The sequence below is a fragment of the Solea senegalensis genome, linkage group LG1, assembly GCF_019176455.1.
Source record: "Solea senegalensis isolate Sse05_10M linkage group LG1, IFAPA_SoseM_1, whole genome shotgun sequence".
NCBI lineage: Eukaryota > Metazoa > Chordata > Actinopteri > Pleuronectiformes > Soleidae > Solea > Solea senegalensis.
In genome coordinates, this window is record NC_058021.1 from 970,171 (window position 1) to 992,157 (window position 21,987).

Consider the following 21,987-nt stretch of genomic DNA (forward strand, 5'->3'; position numbering starts at 1 on the left):
ATGACTATGTCAGATAAGATAAGAGGATCCTGGTTCTTCATCTGTTGTTATTTGTGCACTTTAAGGTTATATTTATGTTAATATCTTTACATTTTCACTCATAAACAATTTCACGATCCAGTGACTTCAAACATGTCATTAGAAATGAGTGAGAAACGTAAAAGTAGCAAAAACTCACCAGGATCAAAAAATGAGGGTTAGGGTTAGTGGAAGTACACAACACTTCTTATCTTCAGACCAAAAAAAACTTTATTCTTTTTTGAGTGCGTGTCCTGGACAGGGGCTCAGGTCGGGGCCTTCAAGCTAACAAGGTTGGGAACCACTACTCTAGACAGGACATGAAAAGGGTGTAACACCCAACAAGAAGTGGGCGGAGCTTGGTTTGAGAGTGTCACTCAGGTGAGACTTGATGAGCTGAAGGTTCCGCAGACAACCTCTGAACCTGGAGCTGATGGAAAGACAGTTCTGTCTCACCCCCACTGCAACAGAGAGAGGGAGAGAGAGACAGGTCAGAGACAGGTCAGAGAGACAGGCAGACAGATTAGAGAGACAGACAGAGAGACGAGCAGACAGATCAGAGAGACGGGCAGAGAGATCAGAGAAACCGACAGACAGATCCGAGAGACAGACAGACAATCCCTCAGTGTCTCACCTGGATAACCACCCAGGTAAACAGGGTTGTTGGTCTCAGCAGATGTGGATTGCGGGTAAGGGTTGATGGTGGTGTAACTCCGCCCATCTATGGTCAGACTCAGGGTGTGTTTGTTTTTTGTGGCCAGCAGGTGGTGCCACTGTCCGTCACACAACACCTGAGCGAGTGAACGTACAGACACTCGTCCTGCACCATTGTTGACGTTAAACACCACCTTCAGATAAATCAGTCATTTAACATGAATAATTAATTATAAACATTTAACTTCAACAATTCATAATAAACATTTAACTTTAACAATTCATAATAAACATTTAACTTGAATAAGTCATAATAAACATTTAACATGAATAATTCATAATAAACATTAAACATGAAACACTCACCTGTCCATTAACCATCTCCAGGCCAATGGCATCGACCTTTGCACTGCTGACGCCCACAAACACTCCGTCTGATTGGCTGGTTCTAAACTCCAGCTTCACGGACAAATCTGATCCAACTTTGTACCCATCATGCACTGCACACGTTCACACACACACACACACACACACACACACACACACACACACACACACACACAGATTATGAATTTGATGAAACATCAGAATTTGAAAATCCAGCCATTTCTCTAATCACTCACTGAAGACGGCGTAGCCGCTGCCGTTAAAGTAACTTCCTGTCTGGTCGGTGCTGAAACAGGAAGTGACATCATGTTGTGACGTTGGCTTGGTCAGATCCAACATTGCTCCGTTCAGACTGACAGAGCGAAGACAACCTGGTAGACTGCTGCTCAGCTGAGGGACACACACAAGTCCACACGTTAATAAAACACATGATTTGTGTTGATTTAGTTTTGTGTGTTTGTTCATACGTTGTTGAGTCTCCTGCTGCTCGTGTGTGAGTGTGTGTGTGGGAACGAGCCCAGGTAAAGACGCTCATCCACATCCAGCTGATTTCCTTTCACAGTCACTGATTTGGGACTTGAATCGTCGACAGACACAGAAGCCGACCGCCGACTAACCTCAGCACTCACCTGAGAGAGACACACAGGTGAAGTTACTATGACTACAGTGAGTGTGTGTGTGTGTGTGTGTGAGTGTGTGTGTACACACGTCATGCCAGTGTCCATCATTAACAACAACAGATGAGGTGATGGAGGCGGGGCCTTTCCCCAGGTCAGCTGACATCATCAGTCTTCCTCCTGTCAGTCTGAGGATGATGAAGTCCATATGTTTGGAGTCAGTGAGGATGAGGATGGAACCGTCTGAAGCTCGGGTTCGAATCGACAACCGAACAGAGAGACTGAGGAGGAAAAATCACAACAGGTGAGAAACCACACTTAAGTCCACTGAGCGGAGCCCCACCCCCTAATTACCATGGAGACTCACCTCCTCCTGACAGTGTTGGGGTTAATGATGAAAGTCATGTGACTATGTTTGGACAAACCAAACTGAGCTGCTGCCGACAGGAAATGTGGCTCCGCCTCTGAAACACACTGCATGCAAAAACAATCATCAAATCATCTGGAATCAATGAACACATGATCAATAAACATGATTGATGAACACATGATCAATAAACACATAATCAGTGAACACATGATCAATAGCATGATCAGTATCTATTGATCACATTCACCATTTAACAGTAAATAAATTAAATGATTACCGTGAGTGCTCCAGGTGTCAGTGCGCTAAGGTGGGTGGGCGGGGCAACAGATTGGTGGGTGGGGTCTGGGGTTGGTTCCACATCATCTTCGTCAGAAAAAACTTCACCAACTTTCTCCTCCAACAGGCAGCTGTCAAACTCCGCCCCCTCATACCTGATCGCTTCTGATAGGTCAACAAGTCTGCAGAGGAAACAACTAACCAATCAGAGAGGAGGACAGATGTGCCTGTGTGTGTTTCTGTGTTTCTGTGTGTGTCTGCGTGTGTGTGTGTGTGTGTGTGTGTGTCACTCACACTCCAGCTAATACCAGGTGATGAATGCAGCCTCTGAACAGTCTGGATAAATCATGTAATCTGATTGGTAGATGTGACTCCACCCCTAAAGGCAGCCCACCAATGAAGAAGGAGGTTGGAGACGAATGAGCGAATCCAAATGACAAAAGAGGGACGGACTTCAGATGATCATCGTCCACCTGTATGGACAGAGACCTGAGAGGACAGACAGAGAGACACTTTATTTGTGCTGAATCAACCAGAATCAGAGAGACCAGAGACACACAGACAGAGAGAGAGAGAAACAGACAGAGAGAGAGAGACAGAGGGAGACAGGAGGGTGAGACCGGTGGGAGACAGGAGAGTGAGACAGGAGGGTGAGACAGGTGTTTCCATGATAACATTACTTCTTGTAGATGGAGACAATCACAGAATGTGTCTTTCCATCGCTGAACGATCCTCCATCAGGTTTCATCACCTTCACCCTCTGAGTGGCTCTGCCTCCTTCACCAAGCTCCACCTCTAATACACCTGAGACCAGTTGAACAGACAAGAAGTGCTACATACACACACACACACACACATACACACAAAAACAAAAGGTTACAGTAACACATTAATGATGATGTCATCACACGTATGTATCATGTGACCTCACCTGTTTGTCTGAGCTGAAGCCAGCCAGCAAGATTCCTGACTGGTTGTTGGAGGAGAAGGAGAAGAGAAGCTCCGCCTCCCGACCTAGTGATGTGGGAGGGATCTGAACAAAGCCTGTGTTCAGCAGCGACACACTGCGAACAGCCTGAGAGACAATCAATCAATGTGATCAATCAATGCGATCAGTGTGATCAGTGTGATCAATCGTCTGTGGCAAGTGTTACCTTAACGACGCAGCCCTTCCTGACACCGAATGCGTCTCGCAGCAGGTCAAAGTTGGAACGTGCTATTTCCACGTTCTTTATGCAGCCGACATAGGACCTGGACACAACCTGTCGCCTAGCAACCACACACAGTCACACAGACAGAGTTAAGACACGCCCATTCTGAGCCGGACATCTGAACAATGATGTGATTATTCGGAAGACGCTTGTCTTTTCCTGTCACATGACCAGCAGAGTCACCTGATTGGTCTGGACACAGGAAGTCCTCCGATGTAGATGGGGTCCAGGTCGGAGCGGTTCAGGTCAGAGGCCGTTCCAGGAGACTCCCCTTCCAACACTTCCTTCTCCGATGATTGGTCAGCAGCCATGATGGACAGGTAAACTGCACACCAGGTAACACAGTGAGAAACTCCGCCCCCTCACATGACATCACTGCTGTTTGAATGTTTAAATACCTTTGCGTTTGTTCCTCTGCAGCGTGATCTTGTACCACACACCGCTGTTATACTTCCTGTTGGAGGTCAGGGTTAGAGCACCTGAGCCAAGGTCAAAGGTCAGACGTACACGCCCTTCCACCAGTTCTATGGACAGGAAGTCTCTCTGAGGAGACAGGAAGTAGATAACATCTGTTTATCCATAATGTGTGTGTGTGCGCGCATGTGTGTGTCTGTCCGTGTGTGCGTGTGTGCACGTGTGTGTGTGTGTGTGTCTCATACAGTGTTGTTGGAGGCCAGGTACAGCACTAATCCACCAGGTGACAGAGTTTTAAACAGCAGAACAATGGAGGTGGAAGTTGCACGCAGAGACTTCTGGACCACTGAGAATCCAGAACCATCAAAGTGGAAGGACGTCTCCTCAGTCTGTGGACTGACACACAGAAGGACAGAGGTGGACAGGTTAATTTACATGTGATTACATGAGACTTATGTGACATCACTGTACTTAAATCTGTCCACATGTAATCACATCATTAAGGACAGATGTTACTTATACAACCTCACTGTGACTCAAAGGTGTCTCAAGTGTGTCTCAGGTGTGTCTCAGGTCTACGTACCTGCTGAAGCAGCCTCCACACTGTCCTTCTCTGCTGTCGTAGTTCCACAGTCCGATGTTCCTCTCGTTGAGTGAAGCTTCACTCAGACAACCCTGAAAAGTTGTCGACCTCAGAGCTGCGGTGCTCTGAAATCACACAGAACAGTTACACACACGCACACGCACACACACACACACACACACACACACCTGTCCACCTGCTGTTACCTGAGTGTGAGCTCCCAGTCCTCCAATGTGGATCACAGAGTTTCTGTCAATGTCTAAAACTCGAGAAGAACCTGGTGATGAGCTTGTTACCGCGGGCAGTGGGTGTGTCTCTGATTCCAGCCGATGGACTGACAGAGACACGTGGGTGCCAAACCTGCCGACATCATCACATGACAATGATAAAGTCATCATCAGATCAGCTGTCTCTTCAGTCATGTGATCAGTGATGTCACACATAATTACCGTGTAGCATTGATTCTGGTCCATTTGTTGTTGGCGATGTCGAGTTCAGGAAAGTCCAGTCTGCTGGTGCCTGAACCCAGATTCCACACCAGAGACACTTTCCCATCATGCATCTCTGCCGCCAGGTAGTCCACCTGAGAACGTCCGTAGAAGAAAGAGTGAGTAGGTGTGTGAGTGACACCTACCTGAACAGACCTGAAATCTGTACATTAACTATGTTACATCAGTGTGTACACAGGTGTGTGTACATAGTTGTGTACATAGTTGTGTACATCAGTGTGTACACAGTTGTATGTACACAGGTGTGTGTAGTACCGTGGTGTTGCTGCTCAGGTAGAACAGCAGGTTTTGTCGAGTCGTCGTCTTCAGGACGAGACTCAGACTGTTGAAATGACTCGACTGGATCTCTGGTCTGTATGAACGCACACAGTCTCCGTCTCTGTCCACCTGCACGGCCACTTTAATCTGAGGATACGAGGACATGAGGACATGAGGACATGACCATGCTCACCATGAGTGTGTGTGTGTGTGTGTGTGTGTGTGCACACCGATGCTGCCTGTCTTCTGGCCTGATCGATCAGCTCTCTAATGTCTGACAGGTTACGTCCCAGTTTTTCTCCCAGAATGCTCAGCGGCTTGATTCGCTCTATCAGATGCTCTGTGCGCTGCTCTGCCTCCTCCAGTTTACTCTGTGCCTCATTGGCTGGGCACAAAAAACAATGGTTAGCAACTGGTTAGTTACTGGTTAGAAACTGGTTAGTTACCCTGACCAAGTTTACAGACCTGCAGCGCGTGTCTGCATCACCAGCTCATTTGTGTCTCTCACTGTGTCGATGGTATTTTCCACCACAGAAGAAGAATCTTGCAGCTGATCACTGAGTCTCTGCATCTGTTGCAGCACCATCTGCAGGCCAGAGTGTGCAGCTGTAGTCTGTAGCTGAGCCAGACGTAATGATTTTGAGGAACCTGATGAAAGAAACCAATCAATAAATCAGTCGATTCGTCAACCAATCAATAAATCAGTCGATACGTCAACCAATCAATAAATCACATAAGTGAAACTCATCACCGTGGAGACTCTGCAGCTCTCTGATTGGCTGATGGAGGAGAAGACTTGAGTTTTGGACACTCTCTCTGACCAGTCGCAGACTGCTGGTTACCATGGAGATGTTCAGCTGCAAATCTGAACAAACAAGACACATTTGTTAGGTTTGTGAGGAGAAAGAACAACAATTAACACACAGGTACACCCACGGGTAAACACACACACAGGTACACACACCTTCAACAGTTTGATGAAGTTGTTGACTTTGGTGTAAAACAGTGTTGCTGACGTTGAGTTTGTCTCTCGTCTCCTCTGACAGAAGCTGCTCTGATTGGACGCTCTGAAACATAAATGAAATGAGTGTGTGTGTGTGTGTGTGTGTGTGTGTGTGTTTAAACAGGTAAAGAGATCAATACCATGTTGAGAGCACAGGAGGAGGAGACCTGGGCTAACGACGCCAGTTGCTGGGCAAAGTCAACCTGCTGTGTGATGTCACCGTCGAGCTGAAATAGTTGACGGCCATTTTGAGATCCATTACACACAGAAGAGAGAGAACTGAAGGAGAGAGAGTTATAATAACCAGTTAATGACCAGTGAACTCTAACCCTAACCCAGTTAATGACCAGTGAACTCTAACCCAAACCCAATTAATGACCCGTAAACTCTAACCCTAACCTGACAACAATTCAAACACAGACATGAGCTTCTGCCTCAGTAGGACCAGGTTTTGGTCTCTATGAGGACTACACTTTATTCATCATTTAATCTTTATTTAACCAGGAAAAAATAGCAGCTAATCATGTTTTATCAAGCGGTTACCTGTGCACAGAGAGAGCGTAGTTCTGCAGCAGGTTGGCGTGGCTCTCTGCTTTATAGACATTTTCCAGGGCATCCGTCCTCTTCAGTCCCACAACCAAATTGTCCACCTGCTTCCTCAGCAGGGGGTGCCACTGGTCCAACTGCCCACCCATCAGCTCCACCTGCTGCAAGTGAGTCACACACTTTGTTTATTTGTTGTTGTTGTTTATTGTTATTGTTTATTGTTGCTGAATGTTGGCTTCTTACTGCACTGGTGTTTGTCAACTCATCCACAAGACTGAAGACATCGTCCAACAACAGCTGAGCGTCCTCCATCACAGCATCCACAGACACGTACGCCACACTCAGGCTCTGACAGACAGCCTGACACATGGGTGAGTGAGTGAGTGAGTGAGTGAGTGTGTGTGTAAGTGAGTGTGTGTGAGTGAGTGAGTGTGTGCATGTATGTGAGTGTGTGTGTGAATGGTTGAGTGTGTGTATGTGTGAGTGTGTGTGTGAATGGTTGAGTGTGTGTATGTGTGAGTGTGTTTACCTTGTGCTGCTGCAGCAGTGTGTGTGTAGATTGCAGCAGTGTGTGTGTGTGCGTGTTTTTGTCTTCAGCATGGTCCAGATGTGCGCTGATGTGTTGCAGCGCCTCCATGTGGACGGTCAGTGAGGCAGCGAGGCCGTGGAGCCTGATGTTGCGCGCAGCCCTGCTGGACATAAAGTCCACATGCAGTGAGTTCCACAGAGACTGTGACAGGCTGTGGAGGCGGAGTTATTGTTTCAGTTATTTGAATGATTGTGGTCACGTGATTTCAGCTTTGATACAAATGAAAGGACGCATCTTTGAATAAAGCATGAAAACATCACCTGAGCTCCTGATCTGCTGTTGCACTGGCAGCTGCTACATTGATGCCTCTCATGGTTTCCAACATCACCTGTAACTCATCGAGTAAATGTGTCTGATTGGCCGAGTCAAACTCCTCCCCTGCGGTCTGGGTCACATGGTATGCCTGACTCTGCAGGACTGGACACAACACATGTCACATGTTATATCTTTGGAGTTTCTTTTGTCTGTTTGACATGTGAGTGATGTCATCATTTTACCCAGAATCCTCTCCTGAAGTCTGCCGATGTTCCTCAGCAGCAGTGCACCCTGGGAGAGGCTGGTGTTGGTCGACACGTCCACTTCCTCCATGTGGTCGGACAGATGTGTGACCTGAAAGTGACCAAAACATGTCAACATGACATCACAGCTGATTGACATTACAGCTGATTGACATCACAGCTGATTTACCTGTCGCAGTAACGTGCTGAGTTCAGAGGTCACATGATCCAAGTCGTCGTCCACTCGGGACAGACGGAACATGACAGAGTTGTTCTGTGAAAACATGAACTGCAAAAACACACAGGACGTTACATCATCATCATCATCATCATCATCATCATGTGTGCTGCATTCAGGATTACACTGTTTCAAACACAAATTACCTGGGAGGAGCCTCTGGTCTGGTTCTCTAGTGCCACCAGCTGGCCGTACGGTGCCATGGAAATCCCGCTGACATTAGCAGAGACAAAGACGTTGTGTAGTTTGTCAAGATCGTCGAGAAGAACGTCCACGCAACCGTCCTCACACACTGCAGGTAAGAGAAGACACACACACACAGACACACAAACAAACACCTGTGATGAGAAGCAACCCAAGAGAGTGTGTTTGTCTGTGTGTCTTTGTGTGTAAAGGGTTAGTTTAAGTGTTAAGCGTTTAGTTGTGATGTTTAAGTTAGGGATAGATTTAAGGTTAAGGGTTAGGGTTAGGGTAAATGTTGTCTATGTGTGTCTGGATATTACTCACATACACACTCTCCTCCATCCAGGATATATCTCTCGTCACACCTTTCACAGGACTGACCTTTGACCCCAGCCTTACACTCACATTGTCCAGTGACTGTGTCACACAGTGGGTGGAGCGAGCCCCACCCACTGCAGGTACATGAAAAACACCTCCCACCATGCACTGAGGGGTTACCATAGTAACCAACAGAACACCTACAGAGTGAAAGTATAGTCAGCTTGATGCCACATTAAATATGATGATGTCATCATTTGATGTCATAACTCACCTCTCACAATATCTTCCCTCATATCCTGTTTGACAGGAAGTGCAGCGAAAATCACCAAACGCTCCCTCTGACACACACGTGGAACTGAAACTACACACAAGACAGACAGACAGGTCAGACAGACAGAGAGACAAGTCAGAGAGACAGACAGGCAGAGAGACAGATGTTACCTGTTGTCTCTGAGTGGACAGGCGCACAGAGAACAGTCACTGATGGAGCCACTGACTTTCCCATGATACCCTGGGGCACAGAGCTCACAGCGCTGCCCACTGGTGTGATGCTGACAGTCCTGAAAACATGACACAAATTCAGTTCAGTTTGGTTCCGTTTGGTTCCGTTTGGTTCCGTTTGGTTCCATTTAGTTTAGTTTAGTTTAGCTCAGTTTGGTTTAGATTAGTTCAGTGGGACAGGGACAGAAAAACACCTGTTGTTACCTGACACTCTCCTGTCTCACTGTCACAGGTCTCACTGTGATTGTTGCAGCGGCACTGGACACATGGACGGACAACCATGGACGTCTGTCTCTGAGAGGACAACTCAGACCAAGGCTGACGGAAATAACCCAACGCACACTCCTGCAGACAGACAGACAGGTCAAAGAGACAGACAGGTCAGAGAGCCAGACAGGTTAAAGAGAGAGAGGTCAGAGAGACAGATGGGTCAGACAGGTCAGAGGGACAGACAGGTCATAGTAACAGACAGGTCAGAGAGACAGACAGGTCAGATATTTATTTATGATCAGTTTTTCCACAGCAACACTTTTTGACGTCATCATGACATCATCATGGTCACCTGACACGACAGTCCTTTGTATCCAAGTGGACAAATGCAGGACTCGATAAATCTGGCCACGGCCCCTATGACATCAGACTCTTCCTCTGACTCCTCCTCCACTGCTGTGTCCATGGTGATGTTGGAAATCCTTCAGAGACGACGTCAAACATAAAACATGAGGACTCACCAGTTTGTTCACACACATGTGTATACATATACATGTGTGTGCATATATATACACATATGTATGTGTATGTATATACATGTACGCACACACACAAATCATTGTAGCACCTGCTCTGCTGAAGTCTGGTTCCATACGATGCTTTGATGATCACGTACTGGACATTACTGAGGACGGACATGAAGTCTTCATGACTCACTGACTCCTCCCACACAGAGTTAAAATACTTCCATTTGTACTGTAACACACACACACACACACATTATTAACTTTAGCAGGGTTTGGTTTCGTTCTGATTTCCCAGGATTCCTTTCACCAGTACCTCTGTCATCCTGATGTTGTGCTGGGTCTTGATGCCGTTGCTCGGGGCAACCATGTCAGTGTATATCACATGCTTCTTCAGAGTACCGCCCCTCATCATCACCTGGGGCTCCTGATTGGACAGTCCTGAACCGTCTTCAGCAAAGAACGTGACGGAGTAAGACAGGAGGCCACTGTAGGACATCAGCTGTCCAAACACATGAGACACAGTGAGACACAGTGAGACACACACACACACAGACAGATGAAGAAAGATAAATTAAGTTATTTACCTGGTCACCTTCAAACTGGGGGGGCAGTCTCCAGTAGAGGGGGCCGGTGAGTCTGCTTAAGTCCACCTGACGAGTGTCAAGTAACATGTCGCCGCCCTGTTGGTAAACTCCAGACACTAAACCCTGCAGGTTATACTGACTGACCACAGTCAGGAGAGACGGAGAGCGAGCCAGGGTGACCTGTGTGTGTGTGAGGGGGAGGAGTTAAAAGGTCTGTATATGACATATGTGTGTTTGTGTTGTACCTGTACTCACCTGTCTTCTGTAGACTCCTCCCCTCTCTTCACAGTCTCGGCTCAGTCCTGAACAGAAACACTGAGAGCAGCCGTGTGGATTCATCGATGACAGACCAAACCAACCAGAGACACACTCCTCACAGTGACGCCCGGCCACACCCACCTGACGCACACACACATCTGTTTGAAACACTGTGATGACATGTGGTGACCTTCATCTGACAGCAGAGGTCAGTGCAGCTCATTATCTTACACACACACACTGTAATGATGTGTAGTGACCTTCATCTGCCTGCAGAGGTCAGTGCAGCTCATTACCTTACACACACACACTCCTCCGTGCTCACAGTCACACACTCCCAGAGTCGAGTTGCAGAAGCGCTCGTCTGTTCCCGCTGAGTCGCAGCCACACACAGAGCATGCTGGGTAACCATGGTAACCAGGTACACACTGGTCACATGACCTGGCAGAGAAGCCCTCTTTGCACTGACACTGCCCATTTGTGATGTCACACTGAGGGGAGGAGCTTCCTGCTGTGCTGCAGCTGCATGGCTAAAAAAGAGGGAGCGATTGAGGGTTAGGGTGAGTGAGTGAGTGAGTGACTGACTGACTGACTGACTGATTGAGTTTCTGTACCTTACAGCCAGTGTTGAGGTCATGACCCCAGTACCCTATCTCACACCTATCGCAGGTGTCTCCCTCTGTGTGGGCGGGGCATACACACTCTCCACTCTCTGGGTCACAGTTCCCACCAGTGTGATCACAGGTGCATGCTGGGAAAAGAACAAAAGGAACCCAGTCAGAGATTTGTCAGCCAATCAGCAGCCAGACTGACGTCGCATTCATGTACCTGTGCAGCCACTCTGACGGTAACCATAGTAACCTCTACTACAGCGCTCACACTTGTCTCCGCCCACACCGCTCACACACTGACACTGACCATCCTCATCACATGTCACAGACACGGATCCTGATTGGCTGCAATTACAGGCTGAGCAACCCCGCCCACTTCTCAGGCCAAAGAACCCCATCTGAAAAAAACACACTTTTATTTATCACCTGTGTGTGTGTGTGTGTGTATCTGTGTGTGTGTGTGTGTGTGTGTGTGTCTCACCTGGCACATGTCACAGGTGCGTCCTGTCACATTTTCTTGACATGAGCAATGACCTGTTGTGACATTGCAAACACTGGAGATGGCACCACTGACATCACACCCACACTCTGAGAGACAGACAGGCAGGCAGACAGGCAGACAGACAGACAGAGACAGAGTGTTGTTCCTGGTAACGAAAGCAGAGGGACTGACGTCCTGTGATGTCCTGTAGCAGTGTCCTCTTACCCTGACAGTCCTTTGCCTGTACGGCGTCTCCATAGTAACCAGGCTGACAGACTTCACAGTGTCTCCCAGTTGTGTTGCCAAGGCAATGAAGACACTCTCCAGTGACAGTGTCACAGTGTCCAGCTTTGGTTACGTCCACATTACCGTTACACTCACAACGAACACAGGTCCCGCCCACCACCTGTGGGTTACCATAGTAACCAGTGGCACACCTGGGGACACAGACACAGGTGTTGCACTTCCTGTTTGTCTCTTTCACACAAGTCCACTCACAGTGTGTTTGTCCTCACCTCTCACAGTTCACTCCTGTGTATCCCACCTGACACTGGTCACATGACACCTGACCTGACGTCGCCAACACACAGGTGGGACTGAAGCTACACACACACACACACACACACACACACACACATTATTCAGACTGTCAGAATGTCTGTGTCCTAATAAAGTTTGTTGTAAAGACACTCACCTGTTGGACGGCTCTGTCAGAGGACACGGACAAGGCTGACAGTCATGTGTCGTCCCCTCTGTGGCGTCGCCATAGAAACCAGGGAGACAGTGATCACAGTGAGGACCTGTGGTGTTGTGCTCACATTCCTGAGAGACACAGGTTTGTTAAAGACGCTTGTTTTAACCACATGTTATTAACCACATGCTATTTATTGTTGTTGTTGATTCTCACCAAACAAACTCCGTCCATGTCGCACTCGACGGCGTGATCGTTACACTCACACTGCATACAGTTTCCTCCAAACATGACTCCGCCCACTCTGTAAAACCCTGGGAGACATGACTGCAACACGCATGACACAAACGTGGATGAGTCATGTGACACAGGTAACAACAACAATCATACAAAACTGATGACTGACCTCACAGGAAGTGCCACTGTAACCCCATGGACATTCACATGTCTCCACGGCAACCGCCTGAATCCCAGAGTCTGATCCTGAGTCAGCAACATCCAGAGATACAGACCTGAGACTTAAGGACAGAAGGAAACTGAATGTGAGACCGGATTAAACCTGGTGGAGTCCTGACAGTCTCAGCTGTCCTCACTAAAGAAAACTAATCTATACTCTGTAATCTATACTCTACTCTGTACTCTGTATCCTATACTATGTATTTTATTCTCTAATCTACACTCTGTATTCAATACTCTGTAATTTCTACTCTCTAATCTATACTCTACTCAATACTCTGTATTATATACTCTAATCTATACTCTCTAATCTACACTCTCTAATCTGTACTCTACTCTATACTCTGTATTTTATACTCTAATCTACACTCTGTAATATATACTCTCTAATCTATACTCTACTCTATACTCTGTAATCTATACTCTGTAATTTATTCTCTACCCTATAATCTAATCTATATTCTAATCAATATTTTGTAATCTTTACTCTGTATTTTATACTCTACACTATAATCTAATCTGTATTTTGTAATCTATGCTCTGTATTCCATACTCTACTCTATACTCTGTATTCTATGCTCTGTATGTAATACTCAAATCTACACTCTGTATTCTATGCTCTGTATGTTATACTCAAATCTACACTCTGCATTCTATACTCTGTAATCTCTACACTCTAATCTATACTCTGTAATATATACTCTAATCTACACTCTACTCTATACTCTGTAATCTATTCTGTCTTCTATGCCCTGTATTTTACACTCTAATCTATACTCTGTAATATATACACTCTAATCTACTCTACACTATCATCTATACTCTTAATAAGAGTATAGATTACAAAATATAGATAAGAGTCTCTTATCTATATTTTGTAATCTATAATTTGTATTTTATACTCTACACTATAATCTAATATATATTCTGTAATCTATACTCTGTAATATCTACTCTCTAATCTATACTCTACACTATACTCTGTAATATATACTCTCTAATCTATGCTCTACTCTATACTTTGTAATATATACTCTGTAATATATACACTCTAATCTACTCTACACTATCATCTGATCTATAATCTTATCTATATTTTGTAATCTATACTCTGTATTTTATGCTCTACACTATACTCTATACTCTCCAATCTATACTCTACTCTATACTCTCCAATCTATACTCTACTCTATACTCTGTAATATATATACTCTCTAATCTATACTCTGCTCTATACTTTGTAATATATACTCTGAAATATATACTCTCTAATCTACACTCTGTATTCTATACTCTGTAATGTATATTCTACCCTATAATCTAATCTATACTCTAATCTATATTTTGTAATCTATACTCTGTATTTTATACTCTACACTATCATTTAATCTGTACTCTCTAATCTATACCCTCTACAGAATAATTATTATGATTATTTCTCAGGACACGACACACATCTGGAGTTTTGTGAGACATGTTTGTTCAAATAATTTTCACACATTAACTAATTTGAATACATTTAATCAGATTACATCATATTCAAATTAATCTGATTACTTCTCACCGTATGAGTTTGTCTGCAGGGACGTCCAGGTGAACTCTGACCCTCAGTGACGTCACATTAGTGAGGACAGACAACAGGACGTCACGAGTTACGTCCACTCCTGTTTGGTCGTGAACAAAATGTTGTGGGACGATTGCCACAGCAACAGAGTGCTCAGCCAGCGGAGACAGAAGAACCGGGACACGAGGAGACAGACGGACACCTTCACCATTTCCCTACGGACGAGACAGAGACAACGCGTTGTTTCTCGCGGTTAGGGTTAGGGTGTTGTAGGTCACATGTTTGCCATGTTTCCACTTTCACTCACCTCAATGATGACGTCAGAGTAGGCGGGAAGAGAGCGGTCTTCATTGTCAAATGGGATGTCATAAATCACCGAGTACTTTAGGTAACCCCCATAAGACACCAGCTACACAGACAGGAAGTTACAGGTGGACAGACAGAAAGTTACAGGCGGACAGACAGGAAGTTGGATCAACAGACAGGAAGCTGCAGTTCACTAAATAAGAAAATGGTTGCCAACCTTGTTGCTAAGAAAATTGGTGGGTGCTGTCCATGACAGCAGTTGGTGGGTGTGGCCTGAGGATGCATTGCTGGGTATGAGGTCATTATCATGAATAGCAGCTGGGCTGAGGAGTGACTCAGCGGGGCGGAGCCAAGCATCTTTATGATACACCTAAGCAAAAAATGTAGATGATTTTTTTTTTTTGTTTAAATATTATTCCTGTGACAGGTATTTAAGGAGGCGTGTCTTACCTGAGCCGTGGACCAGGTGGAGCTCTCACAGACGTCAGAGACGCCGAAACAGAAACAGTCGCTGCAGCCCAGAGGATTGTTCTTGTGAAGGTTAAAGAAACCTGGTTTACAGAGATCACAGTGAGCGCCCATCACGTTTAGCTGAGGAGAGGACAGGTGACACGTCATTCACACGTTCATGTTACAGGTGTAACACGTGCAGGGAACATTGTTTACCTTGCAGCTGCACCGCCTGCAGGGGTCACTGTTGGTGCTGCCTGACAGGTTACACTCACAGCGAACGCACCGCGGAAAATCTCTGTAACCAAACGCACAACGGTCGCACTGTCGGCCTGTGAAACCCTGCAGACACACACACTGACCTGCACAAACACACACACACAGTGAGTGATAACATACTTCTTACTTGTGTGTTTGTTTTGTTTGTTTGTTTACCGGATTGTTTTTTGTCGTCTTTGACACAAACTGATGATGAAGATCCTCTGACGTCACAGTTACACTTTACACACGGAGACTCTGAGTATGGAGAAACCTACACACATATGAACACTCATGAACACACAAACACACACACACACAGATGTGTCCTCAGGTGCGACAAACACTGTACATTGTACTAAAATGTTTGTTATCTTCTGTGTGTGTGAACTGCGTCTCTGACATTGTTGCTGCTGACTGTCGACTGAGTCACATGACCAGAGAGAGCCAATCACAAGTGTCGCTTTAGAAGGAGGATGTTGGTATGAAGAAAATATTTGATAAATCTGAGCTTTTGCAGCCATTTTTCAAATGTAACTAAAATTATAATCATGGAAATTTCCAAAAGCAAAACTAAATTAACGCCTATTTTCTCCCAGTAACAGATTACACTTACGTACATTTGGTAATTAATGATGTAACAGATTACACTTGCGTAAATTTGGTAATTAATGACGTAACACATTACATTTACGTACATTTGGTAAAAATTGAATTGAAATTGGTGTGTAGTAGTACTGGTGTAGTAGTACAGGTGTGTAGCACTACAGGTGTGTAGTAGTACAGGTGTGTAGTAGTACTTGTGTGCAGTAGTACTGGTGTGTAGTAGTATAGGTGTGTAGTATTACTGGTGTGTAGTACTGGTGTGTAGTACTAGTGTAGTAGTACTGGTGTAGTAGTACAGGTGTGTAGTAATACAGGTGTGTAGTAGTACAGGTGTGTAGTAGTATAGGTGTGTAGTAGTACTGGTGTAGTAGTACAGGTGTGTGTAGTACTAGTGTAGTAGTACAGGTTTGTAGCACTACAGGTGTGTAGTAGTGGGTGTGTAGTAGTACTTGTGTGCAGTAGTACTGGTGTGTAGCAGTACAGGTGTGTGTAATAGTACAGGTGTGTAGTAGTACTGGTGTGCAGTACTGTGTGTAGTAGTGGTTGTACAGGTGTGCAGTAGTACTGGTGTGTAGTAGTACTGGTGTGCAGTACTGTGTGTAGTAGTACTCGTGTCGTAGTACTGTGTAGTAGTACTAGTGTAGTAGTGTGTAGTAGTACTAGTGTAGTAGTACAGGTGTGTAGTAGTACTGGTGTGCAGTAGTATGGTGTGTAGTAGTACAGGTGTGTAGTAGTACTGGTGTAGTAGTACAGGTGTGTAGCACTACAGGTGTGTAGTACTACTGGTGTGCAGTACTGTGTGTAGTAGTACTAGTGTAGTAGTACAGTCGTGTAGTAGTACAGGTGTGTAGTAGTACAGGTGTGCAGTACCCCCTCAGGTCTGTAGTATCCGTCTCGACACGTCTCACAGTTGACTCCGTCTGTGTTTTGTTGACAGTCGACACAAACTCCGCCTCCACGGCGAACTCCAGCAGAGTCGAGACTCAGCGAGAGTTTGGCGACCGTTTGATTGAAGAAACACTCAAAGGTTTTGTTGTGACAGTTACACTCTAACAGAGAGACAGACAGACTGTTAGAAAGACACACAGCTCAGACAGACAGACAGACAGACAGACAGACTGGTGCACTGTCTCACTCTCGCATGTGTTTCCGTCAGAGATGGTTCCTGGTTGCCATGGCTGCTGGTGGTAACCAGGGCAACATTCATTACAGTTCTCTCCACAGGTGTTGTGTTCACACACACAATGCAGCTTCTATAAAAACACACACATACACACACACAGGCCGCAGGTCAGATCATGTAACCAGGTAACCAGGTGAACAGTTAGCTCTTGTTACCTTGGTAACGGGGTCCAATGGGCAGCTCTTTGCGTGTCCATAACAGATGCACATCCCACCCACAGAAATGTCTTTGATGGAGTAATAATACTGAGACAAAGGAAACAAAGAAACTTCATTACTGTCACAGGAGAAGGAACAAAGGACTTTAACTCTCTCATGCATCAGCAGCAGCATCAGCATCATTATCAGCAGCATCAGTAGCATCAGCTTCCTGTTTGGAAGACCAGGAAGATTTACATGTCCAGTCAGAGCTGGACTGACGAGGTCCAGAGTCTGAAGGGTTTAGGCTTTGTTTTATTTACAGATTAAACTTTACTCGCGTCTGTCTCACCCTCCGGGTCACGATGGGGTCGATGTCTTGGGGGTCGTGGGTGCTCAGCGTCATCAGGTCTGCATTCAGCGTTCTGATTCGCTGAAGTCTCAGTCTGATGTAACGAGCTGACGTGAAGTTCAGGAGGTCAGAGGTCAAATCGTCTGCACCAGGTCGCCCATTAATGAGAGAGGTGTGGATCTGAGAGACAGACAGACAGAGAGAGAGAGAGAGAGAGACAGTCAGTCTCAGAGACACAGATGATGTATTTCCAGTGGCTCTACTCGCCTCGGCACGACATGATTAGGTTTCATCTCCACTACAATAAACAGTATCTACTTAACGTGGGCGGAGTCATCTCTGCACGGCCGAGTGAAACTGCAGTGACACACACACACACACACTGTGACTCCTGTAGTTGTTGGAGATGAACCCACGTTTTTAGGATTGTTAAGTAGTTTTAAGTGATCTACTGTTTGGCTTGATGTGTGTGTGTGATGTCTCTTCCAGTGACTGCGCTCTGACCAATCATCACAGAGTTACATACTCCCTGGTACCAGGTTACTATGCTAGTGGAAACGCTACTTAAACCATGCTGTGGCGAGGCGAGTAGAAATACGCCAAGAGACACACAGAAACACACACACACTCACCTCTCCATGTTCCAGAGGGTTGAGTCTGGAGTAGTAGGACGTGCAGATGACTTCCGTGTCCCTCTTGTACGTCGGTGGACCGAGTCTTGGAGTCACATTGTAATGAGTCAAACACTCAGTGTCACTGATGGCGTAAAACTGCCACGGTTCAAAGGTCACACCATCCAGAGAGCGCTCCAGGATCCAGTTACCTGGGAGACAGACAGACAGAGAGGTGACACAGGTCGACAGGTTGGATGGATGGATGGACGGACGGACGGACGGACGGACAGACAGACAGACCGACAGACAGACAGACAGACAGACAGACAGACAGGTCTCACCAGGTCGAGGAGAGTTAGCTGCTTTGATGATGATGTAAGCGACCTGAAAAATCTGAACAGAAAAATAACACATTTGACAACATGAAATATCCTTAATAAAGTACTTCCACTTATAATTATAATCAATAATAGTATTTAAAGTACTTGTATAATAAAGTGTAGTATTTAAAGTATTTGGATACTTCACCTGTTTGAGATCCAGTGAAATGGTGATCCAGTGAAACTGTCGTCCATTCTTGATGCTCGGACTCTGGAACCATTGGTTTGTTCCGTCGATGGCGTTTGTGATTGGATGACGTTCTGAACATGTGCACATACACACACACACACACACACACGTTGAATCCTCTGTCATTATCTAAATGTCAATAATCAACAGAATTATGACACAGTGTAACAAAAGTCTAAAGTTTCTAGTTTACAGATTTTGATGAATTTGATGAATTAAGTGATGATTAGATTAGATAGTGCAGATTAAAATAGACTCTGGTCCTGGTTCAGAATCATGGTCCTGGTTCTGGTGTCGTACCTTTGGACAGGACAGAGTTGGCGTCACATTTAGGACAGTGTGAGTTCCTGATCTTTCGTCCTGGAACATGATCGACCAGTTTACAGTAAACCTCAGGATCTGGATCTCCACACGTGGCATTGCTGCTGATGATGGCGTTACTCGCCAGATTCAAGATGGCCGGAAACAAACCTGAACAACAAGGGCAAACAAAACTGTTACACACACACACACACAGAGTCTATCTCACAGAGTGTGTGTGTGTGTGTGTGTGTGTGTGTGACTCAGAAGGTTCTGGAGCCTCTGCAGGTAAAAGTAAGTGAGTCACCATATGAAACTCTTCACTTCCTTAGGCTGTCATGTGACAACCATGTGGTCATATCATGTGACCTCAGAGGCCACACACTAAAAACCTGTAGTGAATCTATTTGTTGGAGATAAAGTGTTTGTCACCTTTGATCAGTTAAACAATAGATGACGTAATCACTGATCAATTCAAATCAACTCAGTCACAAACATCCAAGTCACAAGGTCGTCAATCTGTTACATGTTCAGGATTTATCAGCGAGTGTGAGGTCACAACAACTTAATCCTTCACTTTGTTTTGTCTGTTTTTCATTTCACCTTCAACAAAGGAAATTTTCATTGTCACATCTGCACACACTATAACACTCAATGTTTCATTATAATCCCATACTGTGACACTCAATGTTACATTATAATATCATACTGTGACACTCAATGTTTCATTATAATCTTATACTGTAACCTCAATTTCACATTATAATCTCATACTGTAACCCCAATGTTACATTATAATTTCATACTGTGACACTCAATGTTACATTATAATCTCATACTGTAACCCCAATGTTTCATTATAATCTCATACTGTAACCCCAATGTTACATTATAATCTCATACGACAACCTCAATGTTACATTATAATCTCATACTATAACCTCAATGTTACATTATAATCTCATACTATAACCTCAATGTTTACATTATAGAATGAATCAGTGAAGTCATCTGTGCTTCACCTCAGTGTCAGAGGGAAGATTCGCACACACACACACACACACACACACACACACACACACACACACACACACACACACACACACTAATGTGGGGGGTCTTTTATGGTGGTAAAGAGGAAGAAGGCGGAGTTTAACTGTTAACTCTAATTAACACACACAGTCTCTCACAGCAGGACTGTCTCTGTGTGTGCGTGTGTGTCATCGCTCATGAATATCTTGATCAATCACAGACTGATCAGATAAATAAATCATCAATAATTTAAACACTAATGAACGTGTTGGTTTTTAATAATTGAAAAGACTTTAATTTAAACCTCAGATTAATGATCAGTTTTAAAAATTCAACCTTATAACTCTGAGTGTGTGTTTGTGTGTCTCTGTGTCTGTGTGGTGTCTGTGTGTGAGTGTGTGTCTGTGTGTTATCCAACACATTTAAAGCAAACCAATTTAAATGGATTGTATTCAAATTAACTTGTTAATGTTAATATTTACTTAAGGCTAACATGCTAACATGCTAACATGCCTTCAGAGTGGGATTAAGATTTTTGAAAATCATCTTCACTTTGATATGAAAATCTAAAGTGAATCTGATGATTATTGATCAAGTGATGTCACAAACTTTAAAGACACAACGTTACAACATCAGAGTAAAGACAATAGAACGTTTCTCACCTCTCTGTTGAGCTGATGTTTGCTCCAAGAGAAACAACAAAAGCAGCAACTTCATCTTCTGCTGCTTCTGCCTGAAACTCAGTCTAACTGTTCACCTTATAACCAGCGACTAACCCTCTCACAGCTCTCACTGCAGCTCCACCAGCACTAAGTGCTTAAATAAATGTGCTTCACAGGAATGTGTTGCTGCAGAGTTTCTGCTGGAACGCCACACTGACTTTACCTCTCTCTATCACCCCCCTCTCTCTCTCTCTCTTTCATTCATTCTACTCAATAAGAGGGGGAGGGAGAGGAGAGGGAGGAGGGATGGACTGTACCATCTCACAGACTGACAGGGAAATGTTTATAAATCACTGAAGAGAAAGTTATTTGAAGATTGACCTTTATTTTATTGATTTAATCATTGAACCCTTGTTAGCTTTATCTTTTTATTAAGAAATGATGTGTTTACCTATAGGTTTTTATATATACACACATATATATATATATATATATATATACACACACATACATACACAGGGTTATCTATGAAAGACAACATTTGGAAGAAGATCCATCTTCATACAAAGATTGTGTGTTGTCCACCTGCACTGTTTCATGTTCTCGTTATTGTGGCGTCAGAAACTGATTCTCTGTGACGTCGCAGTTCATGGATTTGTGCTTAGTTCACAAGTAAGGACTACCAACTTTGAGTTCCAGTACTTTTTCCTAGTAGGAGGTAGGATAATTCCTTCTGTCTCTCACGCAGCATTACTATGCACGAGGGCCACTGTCACTCACTTGTGATTGACAGCGGCCCTTGAATTTCACCTCTAGATTTGTGAAGTAACAAACAGTCACACTGTTACATAAATGCTTAGGTCAAGTTAAAAAAGAGTTATGAATCTTGAACCTTGGGGCTTGGGGACAAGGACAGGGAGGGAGGAGCTTAAAGAAGTGGGAGGGAAATAGAGGAGACGC

General features: G+C 44.8%; 1 protein-coding gene across 1 annotated transcript; it reads right to left on the minus strand.

Annotated features, from left to right (window-relative positions):
• Positions 1-231: 231 nt before the first annotated feature.
• On the minus strand, positions 232-21,208 carry lama1 (laminin, alpha 1). The gene is made up of 64 exons (XM_044042000.1): positions 21,028-21,208; positions 19,334-19,504; positions 18,992-19,104; positions 18,805-18,856; positions 18,482-18,672; positions 17,850-18,029; positions 17,516-17,605; positions 17,313-17,430; positions 17,048-17,226; positions 15,749-15,845; positions 15,530-15,675; positions 15,314-15,454; positions 15,081-15,233; positions 14,865-14,966; positions 14,558-14,772; positions 12,944-13,055; positions 12,754-12,864; positions 12,541-12,668; positions 12,362-12,448; positions 12,072-12,283; positions 11,847-11,953; positions 11,583-11,763; positions 11,369-11,505; positions 11,051-11,284; positions 10,752-10,895; positions 10,497-10,676; positions 10,226-10,411; positions 10,014-10,141; positions 9,738-9,867; positions 9,380-9,520; positions 9,116-9,234; positions 8,946-9,035; positions 8,678-8,871; positions 8,317-8,462; positions 8,123-8,221; positions 7,933-8,044; positions 7,696-7,852; positions 7,376-7,586; positions 7,090-7,206; positions 6,844-7,007; positions 6,441-6,579; positions 6,262-6,364; positions 6,049-6,162; positions 5,763-5,945; positions 5,528-5,682; positions 5,295-5,444; positions 4,980-5,113; positions 4,737-4,890; positions 4,531-4,655; positions 4,193-4,343; positions 3,932-4,076; positions 3,717-3,858; positions 3,477-3,591; positions 3,254-3,397; positions 3,003-3,154; positions 2,617-2,811; positions 2,324-2,504; positions 2,044-2,150; positions 1,768-1,957; positions 1,527-1,688; positions 1,296-1,449; positions 1,039-1,172; positions 653-866; positions 232-479 (listed from the first exon to the last, which is right to left on the minus strand). The coding sequence occupies exons 1-64, from the start codon at positions 21,080-21,082 to the stop codon at positions 328-330; spliced, it is 9,225 nt and encodes a 3,074-aa protein (XP_043897935.1). The 5' UTR covers positions 21,083-21,208; the 3' UTR covers positions 232-327.
• Between the last annotated feature and the right edge of the window lie 779 nt (positions 21,209-21,987).

Coding starts and splice junctions, on each gene's coding strand:
- lama1 (XM_044042000.1), bottom strand. CDS start 21,082: ATGAAGTTGCTGCTTTTGTTGTTTCTCTTGGAGCAAACATCAGCTCAA. Junction 13,056..14,557: donor CCTGCAGACAAACTCATACG/GTGAGAAGTAAT, acceptor TCTGTCCTTAAG/TCTCAGGTCTGTATCTCTGG. Junction 8,045..8,122: donor TCAGCACGTTACTGCGACAG/GTAAATCAGCTG, acceptor GGTCACTTTCAG/GTCACACATCTGTCCGACCA.